General features: G+C 44.5%; 1 protein-coding gene across 2 annotated transcripts in view; it reads left to right on the top strand.

The window, feature by feature from the left end:
* Positions 1 to 13,970, top strand: part of efcab11 (EF-hand calcium binding domain 11) — a 97,243-nt gene that overhangs the window by 16,714 nt on the left and 66,559 nt on the right. The window contains exons 5-6 of one of the 2 annotated variants that reach the window (XM_041213949.1): positions 345 to 435; positions 10,920 to 10,982. In XM_041213949.1, coding sequence (XP_041069883.1) covers positions 345 to 435; positions 10,920 to 10,974 — 146 coding nt within the window. In that variant the 3' untranslated portion in view covers positions 10,975 to 10,982. Of the gene's footprint in view, positions 1 to 344; positions 436 to 10,919; positions 10,983 to 13,970 lie in introns of those variants that run through there. The other variant, XM_041213948.1, reaches the window with a different exon arrangement.

Here is a 13,970-nt window from a genome sequence, read left to right as displayed (position 1 = left end):
TGATATAAGCTGGAGTTTGTGCTCCATAAGGTCCCCCCCTCCCAGCCACCCCCCCCCCCCAACCTTATTTCATCTCACCCTGCCAAAGCCCTAAACTCTGCAACTCCCTCCCTAACCTCCACCTCACTACCTCTCCTCCTTTATAACACAGGTGTTTGGTTTTTGGCCAGCCATCTTTAATATCTCCTTGCGCGGTTCAGTATCACATTCTGTCCTGATAACACTCCTGTGGGATACTGGTTATCGCTTTCGCTGTACTTGCTGGAAGCTTTGAAACCTTTTCAAACGCTCCGTGTAAATCTAGCTTTGTTTGCTGTTTTGTTTTTTTTAAATCCCACTCTCAGGCCGTGGCTTTTTGACGTTGGAGGATTTTAAGAGGGCGTTTGCAGATGTTACACCCCGTCTGCCCGAGCAAACCGTGCTTGAAGCTTTCAGGTAAGTCACTGCAATTAAACTGGGCGGAATAATACAAATTCTCGGCTCAGAATGGACTAAAAACTGTGTCTGTCTGGCTCTTCCTTGGGGTCAAACGAATTTCTGAATGAACAAAGATTGAGATCCATCTCATTCAGTTCCTGCCATCCTGGCAGCCCCATGACTGAATGATGATGTTGTTGTTAACAGATCATAGCCGTCGATCTCTATTAATGAGTCTACAACAGACCCCGACATGAGGAAGCCCTCAAGGGTGGAGAGCTTTGGGAATCATAGGTCCAAAGTCACCTGTTCCTCCCAAGCCTTCCATAGAATTACATAGGATATATAGCACAGGAGCAGGCCATTCGGCCCTGCCACTTATGGTCCACTCAAGCCTCTTCCCAACCCACTTCATCTCATTATTGACATATCCTTCGATTTCTTTCTGTTTTTCCAGCCTCCCCTTAAATACATCAACGCACGCACACACGCACACACGCACGCACACACACACACACACTAGGAGCAGGAGTAGGCCATTCAAGCCTCGAGCCTATTCCGTCATTCGGTAAGATCATGACTTATCTGACTGGGGCCTCAACACCACTTTCCTGCCTGTGTCATAACCCTTGACTCCCTTGTCAATCAAAAATCTATCTAGCCCAGCCTTGAATAAATTCAGTGACCCAGCCTTCACTACTCTCTGGGGAAGAAAATTCCACTGACTAACGACCCCCTGAGAGAAAAAAATTTTCCTCATCTCGGTCTTAAATGGGGGGGCCGCTAATTTTTAAACCGTGCCTCCTAGTTCTAAACTCCCCCATAGGGGAAACATTCTCTAGGCACCTACCCTGTCAAGTTCCCTCAGTACCTCTATATTTCAATAAGATCACTTCTCATACTCCTAACCTCCAACCTGCTTAACTTTTTCTCATTAGATAACCCTTTCTTTCCAGGAATCAGCCGAGTGAACTTACTCTGAGCGGCTTTGAATGCAATTATATCTTTAAGCAAGGAGACTGAAGCTGTACACAGTACTTGAGATATGGTCTCACTAAGACCCTATACAGCTGTAGCAACACTTCCCTACTTTTATAGTCGATTTCTCTTGCACTAAACACCACCATTCCATTTGCCTTCCTAATGACTTGCTGCAGCTGCATACTAACTTTTTGTGGTTCATACACCAAGATACCCAGATCCCTCTGTACCGTAGTGATCTTCATGCTCTTCATCTGGACTATCCATGTGGTAGTGAATTCCACATTCTCACCACTTTCTGGGTAAAGCAGCAGCTTCTGCATTCACCGATTTGAATCTCTCGGTGTCTGTCATATTGTGGGCCTCTACTTTATGCTCTTCCTCATTCAGCTGGATCTTACATGCCCCAGCCCAGCGTGTTTTTGGCGGGGTGGGGGAGGAGGGGGGCACGTAAAATAATGGCAGGGACAGGGTAACCACCCCACCACCTTCCTGCTCACCCCCACAATACAGGAGTGGGCGGGTGCCAAAGTCGACAGCCCACCTATGTTTAAATAAACAATCATGGGTCAGTTCAGCTTGTTAACAAGCAATTTGACCCAGATAGTACCCTGCCCAGACCATAATATGGTTAGCATCATGCAGGCTTTTTTAAAAAAAAATATTTTTCAAAGAGCAGAAAGGGAGGGGGATACTATCATTTGGGGTTGGGGTGGGCATCTCCCCTAAGATCTTTCTTTCTTACCCACCTGCTCTATAGCCAACCACTGCACACCCTCTCGAAGCTGGCCAAACCCTCCCCACCCAATATTCCAGTCTTGCCTCACTCCGGGATCCATAGGGCCGCCTTGTTCTTCGTTGCTGTCCCGTCAGCACCCACTGATGAGCTCTTGGCACTGCCGGCCAATCCGATTGGTCAGCAGCTCCCAAGGGTGGGACTTCCTCCCCAGTGAGGGGGGGCGGACGTCCCACTGGTTGGCTGCGTAGTCTGCCCACAGGGTGTTGTGGCTGAGGGGGCAGGCTGGTGTGCAGTGAGTTGGCTTCACCCCCCTCCCCCTAAATATGCTGTCCACTCTCTCTCTATCCAATCTATCAAAACCTTCCATAACTTTAAAGATCTTCATTAAGTTACCCCCCTCAGTCTTCTCAAATGAAAGGAAACCCAGCTTCTTTAATCCTCTCCTGATATGTCATGTCTCAAATTACTCGTAACGTATCCCAAACTGTTATTTTCTGGTAGAAACCTTTTCTAGTTTGCACTGTAATTATTCAGCACTACCTGCTTCCACTGAGGTGACCTGGTTCACTGATGGACCACCTCCTCTCTGAAATATTATTTCAGCAGATTTAGTTTTGAATTTAACCCCATCACCATTCCTTTGGTTGTGCTGTTACGGACGAGGTTGGGGAACTGAGCAGATGCAGTAGAGCCCACGATTGCGAGGACCCCACTAGTTTAGCCGGGATGGAGTGACCTGCCAGAAACACTGACCGCTCGATGGGGCTGACATAATCAAGTCCTGTGCCATGTGTCGGGTTTCTCCGTTGCTGAAAACTGCAGGGAAAATTAATCCAATTCGATTGTCTTCAAAGACTGCCTCAACTCAGTCACCATCCTTCGTTAGATTTTGGGTCTGCACTTCAGTATCACTAGACTGTCTTAAGCAGACTTTGTGGCCCCTATCATGAGTTTACCTTTAGTGACTGATGTCTGGTTAAGTGATGGCATGGCCTAGAAACTACAACAATAAGATCCCGCGTTATATGAGTGTTGGATTCTCAAATCGTCAGACACCATGTGTAGTTCTCTTATCATCCAGGAGGTGGGGCAGTCACTCAAGCAATGTGAAACCGATAGTGAATTGGTAAACTAGTTTTATTTTACATGAAATACATGAATGGGACAGTTTTCAGTGAAATTTTCCTATTAGCCCTTGAAACATCAAAAAAACCAAATTATGCAAATTTTGACACGGCTAACTGTCTAAACCAACACCCTGAATAACTTCTGTGTTCCCAGGAGTTAACTTTTTTTTTTCAAACCCTATTTAATTTCAATGCATAATAACGTAGATTAATCCCAAAATCTGAGGTCTTGAAACGTGACACTGAAGTCTTTGCCCGAGTTTCGCCAAGCCATTGAGGGGGCCATGAAGTTTCCTTTTCTTTAATAGAGAATGGAAGAGTGTCTGTCACTCTCCGTCACCGATGCACCCATTCCCAAATATTATTTTTGGAAACAGAAACCCAATTTTAATGTCACTGCCTTCTTGCAATTCTCCGAGAGAGCCATTAATTTCGGAGAAAGGTGGACAATTCGGCCTCTGCCTTCTTCATATAAGATTTATTCCTGGTTTTTTTTTCCGCTGCCTCCCCCGGAATACTAAATAGATTAATTTACTCCACTTAATGTTGCTGCGGCTGTTTGTTTTTACAGGGCTACTATTTTGTGGAGCTGAGAATGGCCAAAAACAGCTTATGGTTTATATCTCGCCTGCGCTCAACTCGGAAAGTTAGATTTACTAGTGGGGGTTGGTGTCGGATTTTAACCTCGGGCAACCAGCCACCTGAGGAGATGCTTTGTTTGAATGGTTTAAGGCAATGAAAGGATTCAATATGGCGGATGTAGCTATGTTTCCTCTGGTGGATAATCCAGAGCAAGGGGGCCGGGGATAAGCCTTACCATTAGAACTAGATTATTTTCGGAGAGAAATGGAAAAGGACCTTTCTCCCCCACGTGAAGGGTCATGGAGATTTGGACCTCACTCTTATCCCCACCCCGAAAAGCTCCGGATGTGTGAGGGTGGGGCTGCTGGGGGGCAGAGGTGGGGGCTGGGGGTGGGGGGTGGGGGTAGTGGTGAGATGTAGTTGGTTGAAAATTTCAAGACCGGAATCAATGGACTTTTTAAAAAGGTTTGTCCTTGGGAGGTGGGTGTCCAAGGCTAGGCCAGCATTTATTGTCCACACCTAACTGCCCTTGAGAAGGTGGTGGTGTGCTGCCTTCTTGAACCGCTGCGCTCCATTTTTATTCTTTATTCTTTTCGTGGGATGTGGGTGTTGCTGGCAAAGCCAGTATTTGTAGCCCATCCCTAATTACCCCTTGAACTGAGTGGCTTGCTCGGTCATTTGCAGGAAGGATGTTCCCGATGGTGGAGGAGTTCAGAATCAGGGGTCACAGTCTGAGGATACAGGGTAGACCATTTAGGACTGGGATGAGGAGAAATTTCTTCACCAGAGAGTGGTGAACCTGTGAAATTTGCTACCACAGGAAGTAGTTGAGGCTAAAACTTTGTATATTTTCAAGAAGGAGTTAGAAATAGCTCTTGGGGCGAAAGGGATCAAAGGATATGGGGAGAAAGCGGGTACAGGCTATTGAGTTGGTTGATCAGCCCCATGATCGTAATGAATGGCGGAGCAGGTTCGAAGGGCCGAATGGCCTACTCCTGCTCCTAGTTTCTATGCATATTTCTATGTATTTCAGAGGGCAGTTAACAGTCAACCACGTTGCTTTGGGCCTGGAGTCACACGTAGAGCAGACCAGTGTTACAAACGGTCCGCAGGCGAGGTTCCCCCAATTTGTTACGGTCCTGGATGAGGTACCCCAAATTGGTGTGCTTCCAGGTGTGGAGGGATGAACTGGCTCCCCTTCTTTATTCAACCCCCTTGGTGGCAACCAGGTTAATTAAAAAAGGATGCCTTCCCTCGTGGATATCTTTTCCCAGTCTGAATGTATTTGTGTTTTAGAAGGAGCCAATATAACCAGCTTTCTTGAGTCAAAGAAAGAATATTATTATTATTATTAGTTCCTAAAACGCAAGGAAAACATAGTAAAATGCAACACACATGCAAGTTAGAAATGAGAAGTGATTCCAGAAATAAAGATTTTGAGTAAAGGTACACAAATCATTCTTTTGGCTTGTCCGTGAGGAGTAGATGTCGAAATGTTGCAGCTGTTAAGTTGGGTGATTCCGGTGGTGCTGACTCTTAGTTAAGCAGTGGGCTCGGAGGTTCTTAGTTCTGCAGGTTAGCTGAAGTGAGTTGTCCTGTTTCCTTTTCGACTGTGTTTTTGCTGACTTGTGACTTGCCTCCAGCAATAAGAGAGAGGGCTTTTTAAACTTGCAAGTGCAGGGATGCCTAGTTGATGTCCTTCAGCTGTGACCTTCATAACACACCCTTGTACACCAGACCTGGAACACCAAAACTAGCACACAGAACTAGGTTTGCAGTTGGTTTTTAATCCCTTTTCTTGTGTATTCCTGGAAGGGAAAAAAAAAACCAAACGTCATTCTCCCAGATCTACTTTCTTTTCAACTCGCATCATGTCCATAGTCTGGCATATAATTCACAGGCGATGGTTTCTGCTGGTGGTAATCAGCCTTCGTTATCTCTGCAACTAGAGATTACAGTTCAGCTTTTGCATTGCATCTTTTCCTTTAAAGTGTCTCTGTCTGAAGTAGGCCTTGACACCTTTTTAGGTGCAACATTCCATTCTCTTTGGACTAGTTGGTCAAGTATAATCCATTTAGGAATTTTTCAGCAAGTGGTTACTTTACAGTCTCAGCCAGCTTTTGCTTGTATGGCCTTTCTTAAAAACAATGCATGTCTGTCGTAAAGTCAAAATGTCCGTACTATTCAGGACTATGACCCGTGGTCATGACATTAGGTAAAAATGGCTGATTTCCTCCCCTAAAGGACATCAGCGAACTAGATTTTACGACAATTGATAGTTTCATGGCCACTATTACTGATACTAGCTTTGTATTCCAATTTGTTTTTTTATAAACTGCCGTGGTGGGATTTGAACTCGTGCGCCCAGAACATTAGCCTGGGTCTCTGGATTACTAGTCCAGTGGCATTACCACTACACCACCATCAGAGATTGATGGACTTTTTAAAAAGATTTTGTTCCTGGGATGTGAGCATCACTGGCAATGCCAATTTATTGCCCATCCCTAATTGCTCTTGAGTAGCTGTTGGTGAGCCACCACTTTGAACTGCTGCAGTCAGTACACCCTCAGCACTGTTCGGAAGGGAATTGCAGGATTTTGACCTAGTGACAATGAAGGAAGCTGATTGAGATGCAATTTAGTCACAATCTAATTAAATTGCAGAATTAGGTCCATGGGATTGAGTGGCTGACTCCTGTCAGATGTTTCATATCTGATGTTTTTATGCTTATTTTTGCTTTAGGCTGATGAAAATAATGCTTCTGTGCCATTGAACCTGCCTCATTGTCCTGGAGTCTAAGTAGTTGCGTAGGAGATGCTTCTTGAGGGTGGGGGTGAGGGTGGGGTTTGGAGGGTTTTTTCATTCATTCATTCACAGGATGTGGGCTTCGCTGGCTGAGCCAGCATACATTTCCCATCCCTAGTTGCCCTTGAGAAGGTGGTGGTGAGCTGCCTTTTTGAACTGCTGCAGTCCATGGGGTGTGGATACACCCACAGTGCTGATAGGAAGGGAGTTCCAGGTGTTTGACCCAGTGTCAGTGAAGGAACGGCGATATATTTCCAAGTCAGGATGGTGAGTGACTTGGAGGGGAACTTCCAGGTAGTGATGGTCCCATCTACCTGCTGCCCTTGTCCTTCTAGATGGTAGTGGTTGTGCGTTTGGAAGATGCTGTCGAAGGAGCCTTGGTTTATTCCTACAGTGCATCTTGTAGATGGTACACAGTGTTGCTACTGTGCGTTGGTAGTGGGGAAAGTGAATGTTTGTAAATGGGGTGCCAATCAAGCAGGCTGCATTGTCCTGTCCATTGTTGTGGGAGCAGCACTCATCCAGGCAAGGGGATTCCATCACATTCCTGACTTGTGCTTTGTTGATGGTGGACAGGCTTTGGGGAGACAGGAGGTGAGTTACTCATTGCATGATTTCTGGTCTCTGACCTGCTCTTGTAGCCGCAGTATTTATATGGCTAGTCCAGTTCTGTTTCTGGTCAATGTTAATCCCCAGGATGTTGACAGTGGGGGATTCAGTGATGGTAATGCCATTGAACATCAAGGGGTGATGGTTGGATTCCCTCTTGTTGGAGATGGCCATTACCTGACACTTGTGTGGCATGAATGTTACTTCCCACTTGTCAGCCCAAGGCTGGATATTGTCCAGGTCTTGCTACATTTGGACATGGACTGCTTCAGTATCTAAGGAGTTGCAAATGGTGCTGAACATTGTGCAATCATCAGCGAACATCCCCATTTCTGACCTTATGATGGAAGGAAGGTCATTGAAGTAGCTGAAGATGCTTGGGCCTAGGACATTACCCTGAGGAACTCCTGTAGTGATGTCCTGGAGCTGAGATGATTGACCTCCAGCAACCTTCTTCCTTTGTGCTGGGTATGACTCAAGCCAGCGGAGAGTTTTCCCCCCTGATTGCCGTTGACTCCAGTTTTGCTGGGACTCCTTGATGCTACACTCGGCCAAATGCCTTGATGTCAAGGGCAGTCACTCTCACCTCTGGAGTTCAGCTCTTTTGTCCATGTTGGGGATACAAACCTGGGGACTTTCAGGCCTACTTCCACTTGGTTGCAGTGAGCGATGAGGAAATTTGACACTGAATTATCTTGACATATCCCTGTTGACCTAACACATGACAGTGCTTTCATTTCCTTTGCTGCTTTCGAGGAATTAAGTGGTCACACTTTTTTTAAAAAAATGAAATCTAAAAAATTAAATGGATGGATTAAGACCAGTGTGGAAGTGCTCACACTTGCACTCACATGCACCTATATTAAACAAACCTGAAACATTTTAGTATACTATTTGGGGGTGCACCCAGTTAATCTGTTAACTTGACCTGCTGTAACATTTATGTTGAGAACAAACACCAAGGCTACTTCAGAAACAGTGTGACAGCTTTTCTTTTCCTTAATTTAAGATGTTGTAAGTTTGCCCGCACTTGGGCCATTAGTTGCTAAATGGTTATAATTAATCCCCTTTCAACTGTGTCATTTACCTTTGTTGAAATAAATTTCTTTGGAGAAAGATGGGGTGGAAGGGAGCTGAGATAATGCTGCAAACGGGAATCAGCTGGGAAGAGACAGGCACCTCTGCCTGGTTGCTGTCATAGAACCTAGGAAACTAGGAGTGGACCATTCAACCCCACGAGCCTGTTCCACCAGTCAGAGCATGGTGGATCCATTGTTCCAAAATTTTCATGTGTTCTCAGTGACACTGCCCCATCCTGAGTCGGGCGGTGATGAACAACCTCCTTAGCAGCAGCTGCAGCACGTTCCTGGAGTTGCTTCTAGGATTGAGCAGCATGTTGGACAATTTTTCTTTTTGAAAGAAATTGACAGTCGGATGGACTGGAGTCACGTGAGCGGTGAGCGAGGTCTCACAGCAGTTACTTTACAGCAGGAGTGAAGAACACACTTCATAAGTTTCTAAGAACTTGTAATTCTGTGTTTGCAAGGGGAAAGGACAGACCAGCAGATTTTTCTTTTCTCATCACAAGAGCCTGCTGGCACAGGCTTACCCATGTGGCAAAGACTCTACTCACTCACCAGCGTGGGGAGAGATGGCCGCAGAAGACTGCTTTCCTTTCTGCCTTTGTGCTATTATGATGGCAGATGTAGTACAAGAAACGGTGGATACATCGCAATGGGCTGGCTCTTTACCAATAATAGGTTGTGAGTCGTCCAGGAGGTCTCCCCAGTTTCCCAGCCAATAGTTGTCCCCTGACTGACACCATTAAAAGGCATAATGTGATCATAATCACCTTGCTGTTTGTGGGAGCTCGATGTGCGTGCAGATTGGGTGACTGCTTTTCCTATGTTTAATAACAGTGACTGCCGCTCAGTTTGTGAAAGACGCTACAGAAATGTAAATATTTTTCTTTCACTTCAGAGTGGTGGTGTGTGTTTGTACAGTCTCCTCTTCTCTGTCAAGGTCCAGCCTGAAGCTAACCATTAAAATAGCAGATCATAGGGGCGTGCAGGACCATTACTTCTGATGCTTTGTCTTTGCTGCTCATACGTTATTGTACACATGCGGGTTAGACAAAAGCATGCAATCTGTCTCTTGAGTTTTTTTACTGCCTGCTGTGAATAACCTGTTCACACTTTTTTTTTCTTTGTTATTTTTCCCCCTCAGTTTTTGTTCCTTGCTACGTTTTCCTGCCAGTGGGAGGGATTGGAATAGGAATGTGATTAACAATTTCATTCTTAAAAGCAATAGATTTTATTTTCTTACAGGATAATATTTCCCAAATTGGAGCATTTCAAAGGATGAGCTGTGGCTCGGTGGGTTGCACTCATTCCTCTGAGTCAGGGGGTTGTGGGTTCAAGTCCTGCTTTAGAACTTGACCATAAAATTATAGACCAACACACCAAGTACTGAGGGAAGGCGACTCCCTCTGATGTAGCATCTTTCAGGTGAGGCACTAAACGGAGGAACCAGCTTGTGTTCCCAAGTGGATTTGGAAGATCCACCTTCACTATGTGAAGAAGGACAGAGGTAGTAGCTCTGTCGTATTGGGCCAATATTCATCCCTCAGCCAAAGTCACTAACAGATTACCCGGTCGTTATTGTATAGGAAATTTCATCATTTTCCTAAAATTATTGTGGGATACTGAAGCAGGCTTGTGGGGGTTGTGTGTGTGTGTATGACTAATTTAATTAAACTGAAGACAGTCAGACTGCAAGGTTTAAATCATCAAAGGGGTTAGGTGTAAAAACAGGTAATGGAAATGGATGAGCTAACATTTGCATTTATAGATAAGTTGAGAAGCTGTATGAATTTCAAAGAGACTTGACCGGAAGTTTTATGGCTTACAAAATCGTAAATAAATAAGGCAAAGTTATTAAGTTTATTTTTCCTGAAAGAGCTGGCACTGTGAAAAGTAATGACTGAAAGATTTTCATATTTTGACCAAGGTAATTTCCAAAGAAAGTTTAACACAATGGGTTTTAAAGATCAAAAGGGAGAAAATAGATTTTAAGGAAAGATTGAAAGCTATATGGGGAGTGGCAATGTGAGATCTTGAAAGATGGGCTGTGTGAAGACCAACTTATGAAAAGCAACCTCTAGCCACCCCAGAGAAGTGTTTACTTGTCCCAGAAAGCAACGTTTTGACAAAAGCTTTGGAATTTTCATTGTCGGGAGAGAGGAAGAGAGAAGCTATGAAATACCTCCTTGATAGCAACAGTGGGTGCCTTGCGGTAATATTCCTGGATGTTTTATAGATTAATAATCTCTTTGGGCTGTTGCCTGGGAAGAGGGTGTTTATTTGAGAGTCTAGCTAAGTAGAAATCTTTTGGGAAATGTAAGACTAAATTTGACTGTGTAACTAATCTTGTGTGTTTTCTTTTCTAAATAAATGTTTTAAAATGTTTTAATTTAATACTTAAAAGCTCCAAAAGTGGTGGTGGACTCTCTACTTCTGACTTAAGTGCACATACCTTCTCGTAATAAAAATGCAAATTTCAAATGTTTGAGGGAGCTTGGCCAAGTTTCCCTTTGGGGATTTGCTCAGCCCAGCAATTACCACCTGCCATATCATAACACAACATTATCCACATTGCAGTTTGTCGGGGATCTTGCTGTGTGCAATTTGGCCGCTGAGCTTTTCTGCATTATGAAAGCGACCACACGTCAAAAAAAAAGTACATCGTTGACGGTAAAACACTTTGGGATATCCTGAGGCCCTGATGGATACTATGGTAAATGCAAGTCTTTTTTTTTTTCTATTTGATGGCAGGATAATTACGAGGGAATTTATTTTTAAACTGTTGAGCCAACGATGATGGCGGCTCCATATTGGTGATTTGTTGCCATATATTTAAAGGAATGCAATTGTGAAAGAGTAGTTGGTTTCCCCTCCCCTCAGATTGACCTGCAGTCACACTCAAGTCCACCTGGGCGTCAGGAATCTTTCAAAATTGCGCAAAGACATCAAATAAATATTGCTGTTATAAAAAAAAATAAAAAGAACAATTGTGTCCCGACCTTATCTTTAGTCTGATGTTTCTGTGGTGCACTTTAAGTCAAAAAGAATTCCACTGATCTGTCTCTCCCTTTCTTTCTCTTCATTTTGCCCTCTATTTCTGCACCCCCCCCCCCCACCCTTTTGCGCGCTCTCTCTCTCTCTCTCTCTCTCTCCCTGTGTCTCTCTCTCTCTCCCTGTGTGTGTCTCTGTCTCTTTCTCTCTCTCTCTCTCTCTCTCTCTCTCCCCCTCCCTGTGTCTGTCTGTCTGTCTCTCTCTCTCTCTCTCTCTCTCTCTCTCTCCCTGGGGGTGTCTGTCTGTCTCTCTCTCTCTCTCTCTCTCTCTCTCTCTCTCTCTCTCTCTCTCTCTCTCTCTCTCCCCCTGTGTGTGTCTGTCTCTCTCTCGTTCTCATTGTATGAGTAAATACGAGTTTCCTTTTATGTCAGATTTCTGGAGTGCAGTTTGCATTGATGGTTAAAACTCTGCATTTGTACTCTGCAGCTGAAGTGAAGTACTCAAATGGATAATAAAAACCCTTAATGAGATTGAAGTAGTGTTCCCTCAGAGGATTTATTACTGGCTTTGACCCTTCCCTTTGAAAATATTACAGTTCTTGTAAGCAGGGGCGCACTTAAGGCAGATTAAAATCAAGAAGAGTGGTTTTTCCTTCAAAGTATTTTTCTGAAGAGCTTTAATGCAGGTTATCGGGAAGCAGGGGAGTCTATAGACTGTGTTGGTGAAGGGAGAGTTCAGCTACCAAGTGATAAATGAGAGGGTGTTCTTTCCAGCCTGGATAAACAACATCAGTGTGCAAGGTTCACCTGCAGGAGAGCATGAGTGCGGCTGTGATATGTAATTTTTATTTTGTCGTCTTGTTGCAGTAATTGAAACAAAAGCTTTGTTTTTTTTTCCCCTGCCTGTTTGTTAACAGTTACTGTACGGCTGTTTAAAGGCTTCAGGGAGTGCTGGTACTGTGTAGCCTGTTTATCTGCTGCTGGCACATTTAGATTTATGAACATGTGTCTGGAACTTGAACGAGTACAATGGATTCATCTTTTTTTCTGTTACTTGTTGCCGTGGCAACCCGATACATACACACACAGCACCGCTGTCATCTCTCCTCTGGTGATGCCTGCAGGTTTAAAGCCTTTGTGACTATTTCGTTAGCAACTGTGTAACCCCTCCCCTCCCACCCCAACTCCTCTGGATGCATTAATTAAATTAACAAAGAACATCTGCCGTTTAAAAACCTGAGCCGTCTGTTCTCCAATAAACATATAAGTTGATAGTACGGTGGAGTCTTTCTGTGCAGTAGCATTTGTGAGATGTACGTTGAGTGCTCTCTTTATGGGGAGGGCATTTTGTGGGGCTTCTATTACTGAGGGTGCACAAGCCATGTCCTGTACTGTAGTGAAGAGCTACGTACGCACATGTGTGATGTCTCATGTCTGGCGTGTAAGTGTATGTGCCTGATTGTCGAATGTTTAAGACAGCAACCAATCTTAGCTGCACAAATCTTCGAAAAAGGTTAGTCGTTGCCAGCTGGTTTCTGTTGACGTGGGTCTCTTCATCCCCGTCATTTGAGTCTAGAGTCGGAGGAAGCTGGTGATCTACCACCTTGTGTTGAATCACTCTTTGACGTTCTGCAGTCAGCTTTCCCTCAGCAACATCCCTACAAATTGACCTTCAAATCGCCCTGGTTAGAGCACTTAGGAACACTTTGCTTCAGGCCCTCGAGCTTGTTCTGCCATTTAGTGAGATCACTGCTGGTAAGAACATAAGAAATAGAGAGTAGGCCTTTCAACCCCTCAAGCCTGCACTGCCACTCCATAAGGTCATGGCTGATCTGATTGTGACCCTTTTTTCCACTTTCCTGCCTGTCCCCCATTGTCAGTCAAAAACCTGTCCAACTCAGCCTTGACTATATTCAGTGACTCTGTCTCCAGCGCTCATTGGGGTAGAGAATTCCAAAGGCTAGTGACCCTCTGAAAGAGGAAATTCCTCCTCACCTCCATCTTAAATAGGAAACCCCTTATTTTGAAACTGTGCCCCCTACTTCTAGATTCCCCTATGAGGGGAAGCATTCTCTCAGTTTCTACCCTATTAAGCCCCCTTATAATCTTCTATGTTTCAATAGGATTACCTCTCATCCTTCTAAACGCCAGTGATTATAGAGCACAACCTGCTCAACCTTTCCTCCTAAGACAATCCCTTCATCCCAGGAGTCTGCCTAGTGAACCTTCTCTGAACTGTTCCCAGTGCAAGCATATCCCTCCTTAAGTCAGGAGATCAAAACTGTACAAAGTACTCCAAATGCAGTCTCACCAATGCCCAGTACAACTGGAGCAAGACTTCCCTACTTTTATACTCCGTCCTCCCATCCTCTTTGTAATAAAGGCCAGCATTCCATTCACCTTTCTAATTACTTGCCTGCTAACTTTTTGTGCTTCGTGTACAAGGACATCTAGATCCCTCTTGTACTGCAACATTCTGCAGAGTCTCTCCAATTTAAAAAATATTCTGCTTTTCTGTTCTTCCTGCCAAAGTTAACAACCTCATATTTTCCCACATCATAATTTATCCGCCAAAAGTTTTGCCCATTCACTTAACCAATGCATAATCCCACTGCAGGTTCTTTGTATCCTCACAACT

The sequence above is a fragment of the Carcharodon carcharias genome, chromosome 20 (genome assembly GCF_017639515.1).
Source record: "Carcharodon carcharias isolate sCarCar2 chromosome 20, sCarCar2.pri, whole genome shotgun sequence".
Lineage (NCBI taxonomy): Eukaryota > Metazoa > Chordata > Chondrichthyes > Lamniformes > Lamnidae > Carcharodon > Carcharodon carcharias.
The sequence above is the reverse complement of the archived record's forward strand: the minus strand, read 5'-3'. Positions and strand labels throughout refer to the sequence as shown.